The following is a 14040-nucleotide window of genomic DNA, read 5'->3' on the forward strand; positions in this document are numbered from 1 at the left end:
TACAATGACGGGCCAGCACAAGGGACCTGCACCGGCCAACCTGCCACTCAGGATTGTTCCCACAGTCCATTAAAGACCTAAAAAAGAATGCAGAAATACCATAAAAAACTAGCAAAATTAAAAAAAGGTTTAAATCAAGAGAGTGCAAAGATCCACAACCGGGTGCCAGGAGGAAATGTGAACAAAGGATTTTGCCCCTGCCAGGACAAGAATGAACCAAGTCTGTGGCCCATTTCCCTCCCGACCTGGTCAGTGACGAACTGTGCACCAATATACCATCGAGCTATAGGCTCAAATTCCAGAACAGTCAGGCTTTCCTCCTCCTGTGTTTGGTTTCAGGAATGGACCCAGACATGAAGACCACATAGCTTAGTTCTAACTTCCTTGACTTGGCTCCTGAATCTAAGGAGCTCCAGATGACTCTTTGCCCTCCCAGAACCTCTTGAATATCCTCCTTCGAATTTGCTTGGTTTTCACAGTGTACACGATGGGGTTCATCAGAGGTGGCACCAGAAGGTAGACGTTGGCCATGAGGATGTGGACCACTGGAGGAGCATTCTTCCCATATCGGTGGATCATAGAGAGGCCAATCATTGGGATATAGAAGGTGAGGACAGCACAGATGTGAGAGATGCAAGTGTTCAAGGCACGGAGGCGCTCAGCCCTGGAGGCAATGCTCAGCACTGTTTTGAGGATCAGGATGTAGGACAAAACAAGCAGGACAGAGTCAAGAGCCATGGAAGAGATCACCACCATAAGGCCGTAGATGCTGCTGATTCTGTTGTCTGAACACACTGTCTTTAAAATATCCTGGTGCAAGCAGAATGAATAGGAGAGCACATTCACTCTTCCAAACTGCAGCCTTTTCAGGAGGAGGGGAGTTGGAAAAACAAGGAGGGTAGCCCGGATGGCCACCCCCGTCCCAATCTTGATGATGGTCTCATTGGTCAGGATACTTGTGTATCTCAGAGGGTTCCGAATGGCCACCAAGCGATCGAAGGCCATGGAGAGCAGAACGCCTGACTCAACAATGGAGAAGGTGTGGATGAAGTACATCTGGACCAGGCAGGCATTGAAGTTGATGGCGCGGTGGTTGAACCAGAGGACACTCAACATGGTGGGCAAAGTGGTAGCAGACAAGCCAAGGTCTGAGAGAGCCAGCATGGAGAGGAAGTAGTACATGGGCTCATGGAGGGTTTGGTCTGTCTTGATGATGAAGAGGATGGTGCAGTTCCCTGCAATGGCCATGAAGCATATGGAAGAGATGGTGGTGCAGATCCAAATGTGGGAATTCTCCAGCCCAGGAAAGCCTGTCAGGAGGAATACTGGATGACTGGCAGACTCGTTGGAGGAAGACATGATGCTTTTCACAGGCCTTTCACTCCTGTTCTTTGCTGCTCTCTAGTGAATGGGAAAAAACTCTGAAACTGTTCAGGCAGTTCAACCTTTGGAAGCCTGTTGTGACCAGGTTGCTGCTTCTGGTGTGGACATTATTGCTGAGCATAAAACATGGTTTCTTTCTGCAAACTTTGATACTCACCTGCAGGGTGCGAAATTTCTGCTAGTAAATCAAGCTTAGATAATCACCTTGTCCTATCGCTCAGGGGGAAGAGCTTTTCAGCTCCAGAGAAGTTGCTTTTCAAGCAGCATTGCTTTTCAAGTGGAGAAGCAATGCAGAGATAATTAGAGGGTCGTTAATCTCCAAGGCAACCCTGACTGTTCATTGGAAGGACAGATGCTGAAGCTGAAGCTTAAATACTTTGGTCATCTCATGAGAAGGGAGGGCTCTTTAGAAAAGACCCTGAAGCTAGAAAAAATTGAAGGCAAAAGAGAAGAGGATCACTTTCCATATTATGTTTCAGCTTTTTTACTGTGCTGGTTTTCAATCACTGATTCATACATGAATTGATCATCAAAAATTAGCTGTGTGGCTTTCATACCTAACTAGCTACCTTCCTTCCTGCCTTGTTGGCCCTGCAAGGCATTCTGGAGCACTACTTGACTTTTTCTGCCATTATTCAATTCTTTTTCAAGCATCCCTAAAGGTCTTGTCGAGTGCCCCTGGAGGTACATGTACCCCAGGCTGGGAACCACTGTTCTACTGGTATGTTGTTTATAGTGCACTTACTCTGATAGTGTTTGCAAAAAGGTGGTGAAGACCAGAATTTAAAAAGTTAAAGAATAAAAATGTATGTTATGATCTTTTGCTATATTTTTAATAAATTAAGAGACTGTACAGTTCTTAGGTAACAATTACTGGTAGGTTATTTTTTAGGATCTGGCCTCAGGTAAAATCAGACTAAACGATAGTCACACATGTCCCTAAGTTTAATCCCTGACTCATCTGAGGATCCTAGAAAATTCCATAATCTTGGCTCAAAACCCTGACAACTTATTTGGCTCAAAACCCTGACAACTTATTATAGCCTGGTATCTGCAGTAAATGATGCATTTGGTTGGAAAACATCTCACACATTCCTTGTTTCTAAACAATATTTCCCATAGTACTAAAGCCCCTTCCTAAAATGCATATATCCCAATGAATATTCACCAATGAACTGTGTGTGCAATTCTGATAAGATCTGTTGCTTGTGGGTACAAAGTCACCCACATCAGACCTCTGCTGTAAGCAGACTTCACTGCCTGGATGATGCATCACGGTGCTGGTGTGAATTGTGGCTCCATACTTGTGAGTCAGGGACCTCCAACTGGAATAGAGCCAGGCTGGCTCCGGTTTTCACCAGTATTTCAGTGACAGGAGTAGCCGTGGGCTGTACCTGTGGTTTGCACTGGAGGCGAGCAGCGGCATCCTTGCTGTCCTCGGAGCCGGCGTGGACAGGTGGGACTATTACCAGTGTTGCCAAGTTATTATTGATTATTAGTTCTGGCTTAGGATTTGAGGATGAATAAAGATGCATGTTGGTTGACTACTGCCAATAGACAGAGGTACAAGTGGATTGGGACAATCATTTTCCCAATTCACTGGGATCAAGCTGGCTTTCTTGGAGATGGGAAAATTAATCAACAGCAGGATTATGCTGTATTTGGCCTGTGCTGTTTATATCAGGGTGGTGCAATTAATATTGCATTAGAAATAAGAAGAAGAGTCCTGCAGGATTGGTCCAGAGGCCCACTGGTCCTGGGTAGGATTTTGGAACCTGTGTATCATGTGCACGGAGGTGTGGGGTGGGAGCCTGTTGTGCATGCAGGGACTGGTTCCTAGCTAAATGAAGGAAAGGGGAAAAACCTCCAAAGAAAAGTGGCATGTGATGGCACCAGCGAGGAACGCAAGAAAGATGGGGAGGAGGAGTGGAGAAAGCAGGAGAGACTGGGGGAAATGGGCTGGAAAGTGGGGGGGGGGGAGAGAGAGAGACTAGAATCATCCCACAGCCAGGGACAGGAGAAGTTGTGGCTCTCTGTAGCCTGAACAAAGAACAATAGGCAAGGAGAGAGTCCCATTGGGGGCCATGAAATCACTTGGCTCATTTGTGGCAGGAGGGCTTGTCTGAGGAGGCTTGCATGGAAGTCTGTGGAGATAAACTTGGAGAAAGTACAAAGTCAGTGTAGAAGTCATACTCACACATTTTGTGGACTTCCCAAGGAAATGCGTAAAATAAATTTCCCAAGGAAATCCCAAGGAAAATTGTTTGTTTGTTTGAAAAACTGTATGACCTGCCTTTCCCTTGCCAAGGCAAATGTCCGAGGTGGCTCACAAGTTTGTCACAGAAAATAACAGTAAAGCTTGCAATAAACACTTAATCAAACCATTTCTCTAAGTGAGATTCTTGGGAGTTATCTAGAATGAGAGCAGCTGTACCATGAGGATCATGGCTGGCAAGTGCTTCAAGAAGCCTCCGTACAGCCTGGCAGCGCTGCTAAGGAGAAGGGCCAAGGAAGCCACTCTTGGCAGAGCAGGGCCATGCCAGGGTCACAGGAGATGGGTGGAAGATGGTGCCTTGAGGGAGGTTCATTTTCACTCCATCGGGAGAAGGAGAGAGTGAGTTTGCCTTCCAGCCTGATGCTGAAGGTGCGAAGGCAGCAAGGGACAAAACAAGCAAGGGAGTGCCAGGCAGGTTGGCAGCATTCAAGCCAAGTCCGCATCGGTGCCATTATGGACTGTAGTGCCAGCAGCAGCAGCCCCAAGTGGTGAACTGTAAGGTGGGCTACTTGCAGCTGAAAAACAGGGCTGCCAAGATTGCAAAGGGGATCAAAGGCCGACTGCATCTCGTCAAGCTGTTCCGAAAGAAAATGACGCTGGTGGCTCCAGCGATGGCTGTCCCCGGCAGAGGAGTTTGTTGGGCCTTCCTGCTTAGCTCCACCCTCACCTGTGCTAAAGCTGCAGCACAAACCTTGACATGTCAAGAGGAACGTGCTGTGAGGGAAACTCACTCACCCAGACTGCTGCTAGTGAAAGGACTCTGAGCCAGTCACTCCCATTCCTGGAGTCCGCAGTAAGGAGGCATCTCTGCAGTGCCACCTGTGCCAGAGCCTTTATTGCCCTGCGCATCCCCTGGGAGGTGCCGTTTCCCTGCAAGCCGCCCCAGCAGCAGAGCTCCTTGCACTGGAGGCCTGAAGCAGACTTCTGGGAGGCCACAGCGCAGGGCTGAGCTGGGCAAATGTTTACACCAGTTGCAATTGCTGGAGGCCTGCAGGAGCAAGTGCAGGCATCTGCCAGAGAATTCGGGTTGTGCCTTGATATTGCAAGGCGCTTTGGGCAAACAGCTGGAAATAGCCAAAGAAGGGCCCAACCCTATCCAATTTCCCAGTGCCGGTGCTGCTGTGCCCATGGGGTGTGCAGTACTTCCTGTGTTGAGGATGCAGTCACAGAGGCCTCCTTTAGGTTTGGGAACATTTGTTCCCTTTCCCTGGGGCTGCACTGCAGTTGCACCAGTGCTGGAAAGCTGGACAGGCTTGGGCTGTCAGATACTTGTAACACCTGCTAGTATATTTCACTACGTTGCTTTTAACATTCTTACACAAACCTTCCCAAAAAGGATGGGCTTAGAAACGTAACTTCTAAATATCAACTGACTGCAGTGAAGACAGAAAGGGAGAGAACAGGGCTCTGCTCGGAATCTGCAGGTGGGGCACTCTGCCTCTGTAGCCCTTTGGCTATCCCAGTGGTCCCAAAAAGGCAGACAGCTGTTTTCAAATTGGTGGGGTGGTTCTGCATTACCCAGAGGCAGGCATCCCAGGGCGTGATAAGGCAGACTTGGTCTGTATTGTATTGGCAACCTTCAGTCTCGAAAGACTCTGGTATCGCGCTCTGAAAGGTGGTTCTGGCACAGCGTCTAGTGTGGCTGAAAAGGCCAATCCGGGAGTGACAATCCCTTCCACACCAGGAGCAAGTGATGATGATGATCAGACTTGGTCAAGTACCAACTTATCCACAGTCTTGGTTTCCCCATCGGTAGCTGCCTTGAGCCAAAGGATGGTGGCTTCCTTTACCTTGGCCATGACTTCCTGTGGCCAATCGCCTCACAGGTACTTAATGGTTCTAAAGTTGGTCTGAAAGCAGCCCTTGTTGATGCTATAATTGTCTTTCAATTTGCTGCAATCCCCTGTCTCCCTACACTTAGGGTCCAGGGAACCTCTTGGATGGGGCCAGTCAAATAAGGCCTGAGGGCACAATCCTAACCAGGTCTATTCAGAAGTAGTCCTAGTTTGTTCAATGGGGCTTACTCTCAGAAAAGTGTGTGAGCCCACTGGAGGTGCAGCCTTTGAGCCATCTTGGCTGTTTTCTCAAAGGTGGCCCAGAATGCTTCCACATTATCACCCTCTGTTCCCTTGGTTATTCAGAAAGAAAGGGCCCAGCTCCTGTAAGGCCTCCCAAGCCCCCGTGGCTGGCCAGCCTGTCTCGCAACCCTGGAAAGCCAGCAGGCTCCCCATGGGAGGCTCTGCCATCAGTGAACAACTGGCCACTGTTGCCTCATGCCTGCAATTCCAGGAGGCTTGGCAAGGCTATGGACTGACAGTAATCTCTGACTGAAGGCCAGACTAATGTCAGGTTTTATTAAAAACTGCAACCGTTCCTTGTCCTAATTAGCAGCTGTCATCACTTACATCAGGTTCTGCTGCTGGGGAGTCCAAGCAGCTGCTGTGATGAGCACCATCAGTGGTGGTCCTGGGCTTTTCCCTACTTGGGCCACCACTCTGTTTGCCCCCCCTCCCCGCTCCTGACCCAGTTGTTGCAAGGCCAAACAGCCACTCAAATAAGCAACTCAGAATGACTCGGTACACAAGGATGAAAGTTCACAGGCTTGACTCATGTCCAGAGCATGGACATCAATGCGCTTCATTGATCAGTAAGTGTAAAGTCATGCACATTGGGGCAAAAAATCAAAACTTTAGATATAGGCTGATGGGTTCTGAGCTGTCTGTGACAGATTAGGAGAGAGATCTTGGGGTGGTGGTGGACAGGTCGATGAAAGTGTCGACCCAATGTGCGGCGGCAGTGAAGAAGGCCAATTCTATGCTTGGGATCATTAGGAAGGGTATTGAGAACAAAACGGCTAGTATTATAATGCCGTTGTACAAATCGATGGTAAGGCCACACCTGGAGTATTGTGTCCAGTTCTGGTCGCCGCATCTCAAAAAAGACATAGTGGAAATGGAAAAGGTGCAAAAGAGAGCGACTAAGATGATTACGGGGCTGGGGCACCTTCCTTATGAGGAAAGGCTACGGCGTTTGGGCCTCTTCAGCCTAGAAAAGAGACGCTTGAGGGGGGACACGATTGAGACATACAAAATTATGCAGGGGATGGACAGAGTGGATAGGGAGATGCTCTTTACACTCTCACATAATACCAGAACCAGGGGACATCCACTCAAATTGAGTGTTGGGCGGGTTAGGAAAGACAAAAGAAAATATTTCTTTACTCAGCGTGTGGTTGGTCTGTGGAACTCCTTGCCACAGGATGTGGTGCTGGCGTCTAGCCTAGATGCCTTTAAAAGGGGATTGGACAAGTTTCTGGAGGAAAAATCCATTACAGGGTACAAGCCATGATGTGTATGCGCAACCTCCTGATTTTAGAAATGGGTTATGTCAGAATGCCAGATGCAAGGGAGGTCACCAGGATGAGGTCTCTTGTTATCTGGTGTGCTCCCTGGGGCATTTGGTGGGCCGCTGTGAGATACAGGAAGCTGGACTAGATGGGCCTATGGCCTGATCCAGTGGGGCTGTTCTTATGTTCTTATGACATCGTCTGACCGCTGGTCCTTAACCTTTATACCATACAGTCCTTTGTCTGAAAATCTAGACTTCTCATTCACTGAAAGTTTGACATCATAAATGGAGCTCAATTTTAATTGGACATAGATAACATACCATTTACATACAAGACGGAAAATAGGTGGGCAACAAGTGAGCAAAACCATTGATTGGCTCTTATTTACATACAGGTGGGGTTTCATCTCAAAACTTTGCCAAAATTACACAATTTCCAAAAGTTTCCAAAACCAGTAGGGTTCACTGTAACATCATTTTATCCAACACTGACCCTAACTCACATTTATTAGTCTAATCAAGGACCGCTTTGAGAAAATAAGTTTTCATACTATCTCTATTAAAGAGAACACACAAATACTTAAACACGGGTGTGAAGACCCTAATTTGGCAAACCTTCTTACCTTTTTATTGACTTTTATTCCTTTAAACCCTTCTTAATTACTTATGCTACTCATCTGCATCTTCTCCTGGTTTTAGCATATTTCTTGTGGGCCCTCTTGCTAAACCTGTGCAAACTAGGACCTTTAAACTCTCTTTTAAGAATTTTACTATATAATTCTATATAACTATGACTAATTACCTATTAAGTAAAATAGTGGTGTATATAAGTGACCTTTTCTATATTTTAACACAAAACAACCTAAATAGTACTCTGCATATGTGATTTCTTCTCAACACATTACATGTCAGCAAAAACTGCCTTTGAGGCAATTCCACACTAGCCCCCCTTCTCTTATCTTCAGTTGTTCATTCATACAAAGACTCTTTCTTAAGGATGGTTCTGTTTTTTCTAACTAATGTTTCAAACTTGCTTCTGCAGGTGTCTGCCAAACATCCTTGCCAATACAAGATAAGGATTGTTTGCAGTTTTAAACTAAAAGTTTCCTAAAATTGAGCAATTTGATTCTTTAAGACTTTAAGATATATATATATATATATATATATATATATATATATATATATATATATATATATATATATATATGCCAGAACCACCTTTCAGAGCGCGATACCATAGTCTTTCGAGACTGAAGGTTGCCAATACTATACTATATATATATAGGCCCTGTGCGCCTGCCAAATACCCCATTATTTCTGGTTGCCTTTTACTCCCTTACTCTCTGTGTAGCTCCTCATACAACTAGCAACTTCTAAAAATACTGGGTTTTTCCATTTCTGTGCCTTAATAAAAAAATCAGGCAGTCAGCAATGTGGTTTTTCAAGCTGCTTAAGCATTTGTTTCTGAATACTCTGTATATACTCTGGTGGGCTATCCAGATCTAGGGTCAGAGGTCACCTTGCCTCGCAGTGACATCATCACATCACTGGAATAGCTTCCGGAATTGTGCCAGAAGTCCAAGCCTCTCCTGGCACGATTCTGCACCGCTCTGGGCTCCCCCTTCTTCTCCTCCAAGGAGAGGAAAGACACGGCCCAGAGCAGTGCAAAATCACACCAGGAGTCTCCCAGTGCGCTGCCTCTCTGGGCGCATCTTCAGTCTCCTCAGAGGAGATGAAAGACACGGCCCAGAAAAGCACAGAATCCTGCCTGGAGTGGCGGCCGCTGCAGGTGCAGTGCTGCTCTGGGCAGTGTCTTTCATCTCCTCCATGGAGATGACAGATACAGCCCAGAATCGCGGCCAGAGAGGCTGCAAGCCGCCGCCTCGATTCAATGCCAGACTGGGTCGCCCCCCCCTCTTTTGTAGGAGGAGAGGATGGCCTAGAGCAAGGGTGTCCAAAGTTTTTGGCAGGAGGGCCACATCATCTCTCTGACACTGTGTCCGGGGCCAGGGGTAAAAGGAATTAATTTACATATAAAATTGGAATAAATTTACATAAGTTTACATAAATGAATATATTAGAGATGGCACTTATATGAATGAATGAAGGTCTTGCAATAGCTCAAAGCCTATAAAAGGCCTTGCACAAAGCAAGGCTGGCCTTTCCTTTGCTGCCGCTACTGCATCACAGATGTGAAAAAGCAAGCAGTGGAGGGAGCCCTCATCCCACAGCTCACACGAGAGGTCAAACAGTTGCCCTCAAGCTGACAGCAGTTGCGTCGGGCCAGTGTGGGCTCCAACAAATCTCTGGAGGGCCAGAGGCTCATTGGAGACTGGGGGCTCCCTGAGGGCCACATTGAGAGGTTTGGGCACCCCTGGCCTAGAGCGTCAGCTACGTTGTGGCTCCCAGTGTGCTGCCACTCTAGGTTTGCTCTCCTTTGTCAGAAGGAGGGGTTTTTTTTTGTTTTTTTTTAAAAGGGAAATAAGCCGGCAGAGCTGCCGGCTTCTTTCTCTTAAGAAAAAAAAAGAGTAACGGGTGGTGGTGGGGCTGGTGGTGCCACCCTCACAGGCATGGTACCTGGGGCATTTGTCCCCGTTGCCCCCCAAGGTGCACCACTGAGCACCATGATGGCCTGCAGAACACCCCGCCCCAGTCTACTCTCATGGACAATGGGACTGGCCCACTTACTACATCTTTTGACACTCTCTTGCTAGGATTGTATGAGGGAGTCGAGCACACGCCTGTGTATGGGGCACCACCAGTGAAGCTGCTTGAGCTTCATCATCTAAACAAGCATTAGGTGTGTGAACCTGTGACACCCCTTCCCTTGCAGCTCCACCCAGATGGGGCACATGCCTGAGGTTTTAGCCAAAGGGAGCAGTTCACTCTGGGTCAGTCAGCAGCTGTTTCCAGCTCACGAGATCAACACTGTCTCCTAGAGCTGTTCACACAGCAATCAACTTTGGGGCACAAATATACCCAGGCCGTTTGAAGTATTGCTGCATTTACGTGTGTGTGATGAGTATCTGCTGATAGGTGTGCTCTCCATCCCATGCTCAAATAAAGCTAATCTTTCAGAACACCCCGCAAGCCTCCAGTGACGTCTCTCGCAAAGGAAGCCTGAACCGGGGGAGTGCTGAGTCCCTGAAATTCACACTGCTCAGGGAACTGGTTATGGCAGTTGGAAGGTATCTTCAGGACAATCTGTGGCAGGCGGCTCTGGCTTACAGCCTCCAAGACTACTAAGGCATCCAGGAGCACCAGCTTAGTCACAGCCTGTCCCAAGGTCAGCCTCCAGGTGAAGACTGCCATCCAGAGCAACTCTGACCCCATGAACCTCCTGATCCATTCAGATGGGGCTATAACAGGGGAGTCGGGAGCCCCCTCTTCTCAGAGCTTGCACTCCATCTCCAGAGCAGAAATTGCTCTCGCTCACTTGTTCTCCAAATCTTGGCTTTGTGTCAGGCAGTTCCTTGTCTCTCTGCCAGTGCTTGCTCACAGAGGCTCTGCCAGGCCAGTGTTTGTGCCAGCAGAAGATGTGCCAAACCCAGCAGGCTGCAACTCACAAAAGTCCATCCTGCAATAACTCTTCAAATTGGGCAGTCATTTTCTTTGCACACTGGTTTTTACCAAGAGAAATGGGACCAAACAGCCCTTTTGGGGCCCAACAGTTGCTGGACTCTCTTGTGGATCTCCCTGGTCCTCATGCCATAAATGATGGGGTTCAGCACCGGGGGCAGAATGACATAGAGATTGGCAATGAGGATGTGGGCATAGTGGGGGATGTTATGGCCAAAGCGGTGGGTGAGGAAGGAGAAAAATGCTGGGGTGTAGAAGACACAGATGACAGCCACATGGGAGCCACATGTGCCTAAGGATTTGAACCGGGCCTCCTTGGAAGGCAGCCGGAAAACAGCCTGCAAAATTCGCATGTAGGACAAAAGAATCAGGACTAAATCCAGCACGAGGAAGGCAATGGTGAATAAGCCGTAGATGCCATTGACCCGGATGTCAGCACAGGCCAGCTTGGCAATGCCCATGTGCTCGCAGTAAGTGTGGGCAATCACAATGCTGCCACTGCAGAAGGGCAGACGGAGGGTCAACAGAACGATGGGCAGCACCAGAAAAACAGGTCTGAGCACAACGACTGCACACAGCCAGGAGATCCTTGCCCTGGTCAAGATAGTGGTGTACCTGAGGGGGTTGCAGATGGCCACGTACCTGTCGAAGGCCATGGCTGCCAGCACGACAGACTCCATCCCCGTGAAACTGTGGATGAAGAACATCTGTGTCAGGCAGGCCCCGAAGCTGCTCTCCCCGAAGCCCAGCCAGAAGATGGCCAGCATCTTGGGTAGGGTGGAGGTGGAGAGGCCCAGGTCAATGGCCGAGAGCACGGACAGGAAGTAGAACATGGGCTGGTGCAGGCCAGTGTCTGTCTTCACAACGAAGAGGATGGTGGCATTCCCCAGGAGGGCAATGAGGTACCCAGCGCAGAAGGGGATGGAGATCCAGGCGTGCAGAGCTTCCATCCCTGGAATACCCAGCAGGATGCAGGTGGGGGCATGAAACCAGGTGCCATTGGACAGTGGCATTCAGGCAGCAGGCTGCTCACTTATCCCTGCCCAAAGCAAAACCGGTTAGTTAGCCTGATTCCACAAGATTCTTTCCAGGCATACAATGACCAGTAACAGCCAAGGAATCACTTGGGCGTTGGGAGGCGTGAAAGTGGCACTGCGAGAAAAGAACAAGAGATGTGGGGACAGGAGGCTGGAGTCAGGCCATGAGAAGAGCCAAAGGACAGGACAGAGGTGGCTCTGGCACTTCTGGAGAGAAGGGACGTGCTCATTTCTGGGGACATGACGAGCAGCTTAAACGTGGCATCCAAAGTACCAAACCCATGACCGTCATTCCTGACATTCAGTGGTGACTTTCCAATGGACATTCCTCACCCTTATGACCAAGCAGGCATGGAGCTCAGCTGTGGGCGACAAATAGTGGGACACTGCTTCTCAACTACTCACGTGTGCTGAAGAGGAAGACACCTGGCAGCTCACCCAGGTGCTGCAGACAAGTCCAAGCCAAGTCGCTTCAGCAGCAAGGTGAATATCGTGGTCCAGCTACCCCCCACCCCCACCCCATACACACAAGTGAGCAAGGGAGGTGTTGTGCAATGTGCAATTATGGGTGGAAAAAGACACAAGCACACATGGAGAAGCCCACCTGTGGAACGTATGGGAGATGCTCTCTGCAGAGAAGAGGGCTCTGAGCATTAGAATACTGGCCCTGAAGGTGTGGCAAACAATCCCATTTTCAGCAATTGCTTGGAGGAGGAGGAAACTGTTCCCCACCTACTCCGAGGCCTCAGCAGCTGCCTCTCTGTCATTCGGTCCCTTTCATTGCCAGTTTGAGACCCGCATTTCCTGCCCCTACAACTGAATACAGCCCAGGAATGTGGCTCACCCACAGAGCCAAAAAGCGGGCACTGAGAAGAGTCTGGCCACGACTGTGTCATACCTGGAGCTGGAGCTTCCCTCTGATCAGAGATTGCCTGGCTGAGCGAAGAGCATTTATGGCATCTGGCTGGAGGCCCCAGTGGGACATCCCAGGGGTTGTTTCAGTCCCCGGTAACCCCAGAGCATCACAAGCTCAGGTCTGGAGCATCTTCTCAAGGGCACAGAGTCAGGTGACACATCACAGAGGACACAAATTACCATGTCCTCCACCTTTCAGGGCTCTTAGAGTTCCCCAGAAGCACATAATAGTTGGGGTCCTGGGAATAAGCAGAGTTTAGCCCAAAGGAGGGGAAAGTCTTAGATTTGCAGGAATTTCAAGGACAGGCAAGTAAGGAACACAGGCTGGACTAACAGGCAAACCAAGGACATAGAAACCTAAACATTACATGTTAACATCAGAACAGCCCCACTGCATCAGGCCAGAGGCCCATCTAGTCCAGCTTCCTGTATCTCACAGCGGCCCACCAAATGCCCCAGGGAGCACACCAGATCACAAGAGACCTCATCCTGGTGCCCTCCCCTGCATTGGCATTCTGACACGGCCCATTTTTAAAATCAGGAGGTTGCACATACACATAATGGCTTGCAACCCATAATGGATTTTTCCTCCAGAAACTTGTCCAATCCCCTTTTAAAGGCATCCAGGCCAGATGCCATCACCACATCCTGCGGCAAGGAGTTCCACCACACGCTGAGTAAAGAAATATTTTCTTTTGTCTGTCCTAACCCTCCCAACACTCAATTTTAGTGGCCGTCCCTGGTTCTGGTGTTATGTGAGAGTGTCAAGAGCATCTCCCTATCCACTCTGTCCATCCCCTGCATAATTTTGTATGTCTCAATCATGTCCCCCCTCAGGCGTCTCTTTTCTAGGCTGAAGAAGCCCAAACGCCGTAGCCTTTCCTCATAAGGAAGGTGCCCCAGCCCAGTAATCATCTTAGTCGCTCTCTTTTGCACCTTTTCCATTTCCACTATGTCTTTTTGAGATGCGGTGACCAGAACTGGACACAATACTCCAGGTGTGGCCTTACCATCAATTTGTACAACGGTATTATAATATTAGCCATAAGAGAGAACCTACTTGACAGCTCTGCTGTGCAAGTATCTCACCCTGGCTTTATGCTTAAAAGAAAAAAAGTTCTTCTCCATGCTTGTAGGAGCCATGCTCTGAGCATCAAGGTGCTGTCTCTGTTCTGCCAGCCTTGGAGAAATTAGCAGCCTAGTCCTAACTAGAGCCAGCTTGCAGGGTGCAGAGGTGCCAGCATGGGCTCCATTGCATCCTGCTGCAGGCAGGGACCATCTCAAGGCAGAGAGACATGCCACAATCCCCAAAGAGTGCCAGGTCTTTGGCTGGCACAAGTCCAAGTTGAGCCAAGGGGGTGTGTTGAGGCAGGTGGGAAACAGAGGTTATTGGTGGAGCTTGTCATGAACAGGATAAATCTAGGTCCAAGTCTTATGTATCAAGTTGTTAGTTGCACCAGTTCTCTGCAGGTGTGAGAAAGTAGGCAATTAGAAAGGAATGTG

At 48.7% G+C, this 14040-nt stretch overlaps 2 protein-coding genes across 2 annotated transcripts; both read right to left on the reverse strand.

The window, feature by feature from the left end:
• Nucleotides 1-402: 402 nt before the first annotated feature.
• On the reverse strand, nucleotides 403-1359 carry LOC136643902 (olfactory receptor 51G2-like). The gene has a single exon (XM_066619318.1). It carries the CDS (start codon nucleotides 1357-1359, stop codon nucleotides 403-405), a length of 957 nt encoding a protein of 318 aa, XP_066475415.1.
• A 9273-nt stretch (nucleotides 1360-10632) lies between these two features.
• LOC136643903 (olfactory receptor 52E4-like) lies at nucleotides 10633-11598 on the reverse strand. The gene has a single exon (XM_066619319.1). The coding sequence runs from the start codon at nucleotides 11596-11598 to the stop codon at nucleotides 10633-10635; it is 966 nt and encodes a 321-aa protein (XP_066475416.1).
• Nucleotides 11599-14040: the final 2442 nt, after the last annotated feature.

This window comes from Tiliqua scincoides, chromosome 3 (genome assembly GCF_035046505.1).
Source record: "Tiliqua scincoides isolate rTilSci1 chromosome 3, rTilSci1.hap2, whole genome shotgun sequence".
In the NCBI taxonomy this organism is placed as follows: Eukaryota; Metazoa; Chordata; class Lepidosauria; order Squamata; family Scincidae; genus Tiliqua; species Tiliqua scincoides.

Excerpts from the sequence above, each read along its gene's own strand:
- LOC136643902 (XM_066619318.1), bottom strand. The coding sequence starts at position 1,359 with ATGTCTTCCTCCAACGAGTCTGCCAGTCATCCAGTATTCCTCCTGACA.
- LOC136643903 (XM_066619319.1), bottom strand. The coding sequence starts at position 11,598 with ATGCCACTGTCCAATGGCACCTGGTTTCATGCCCCCACCTGCATCCTG.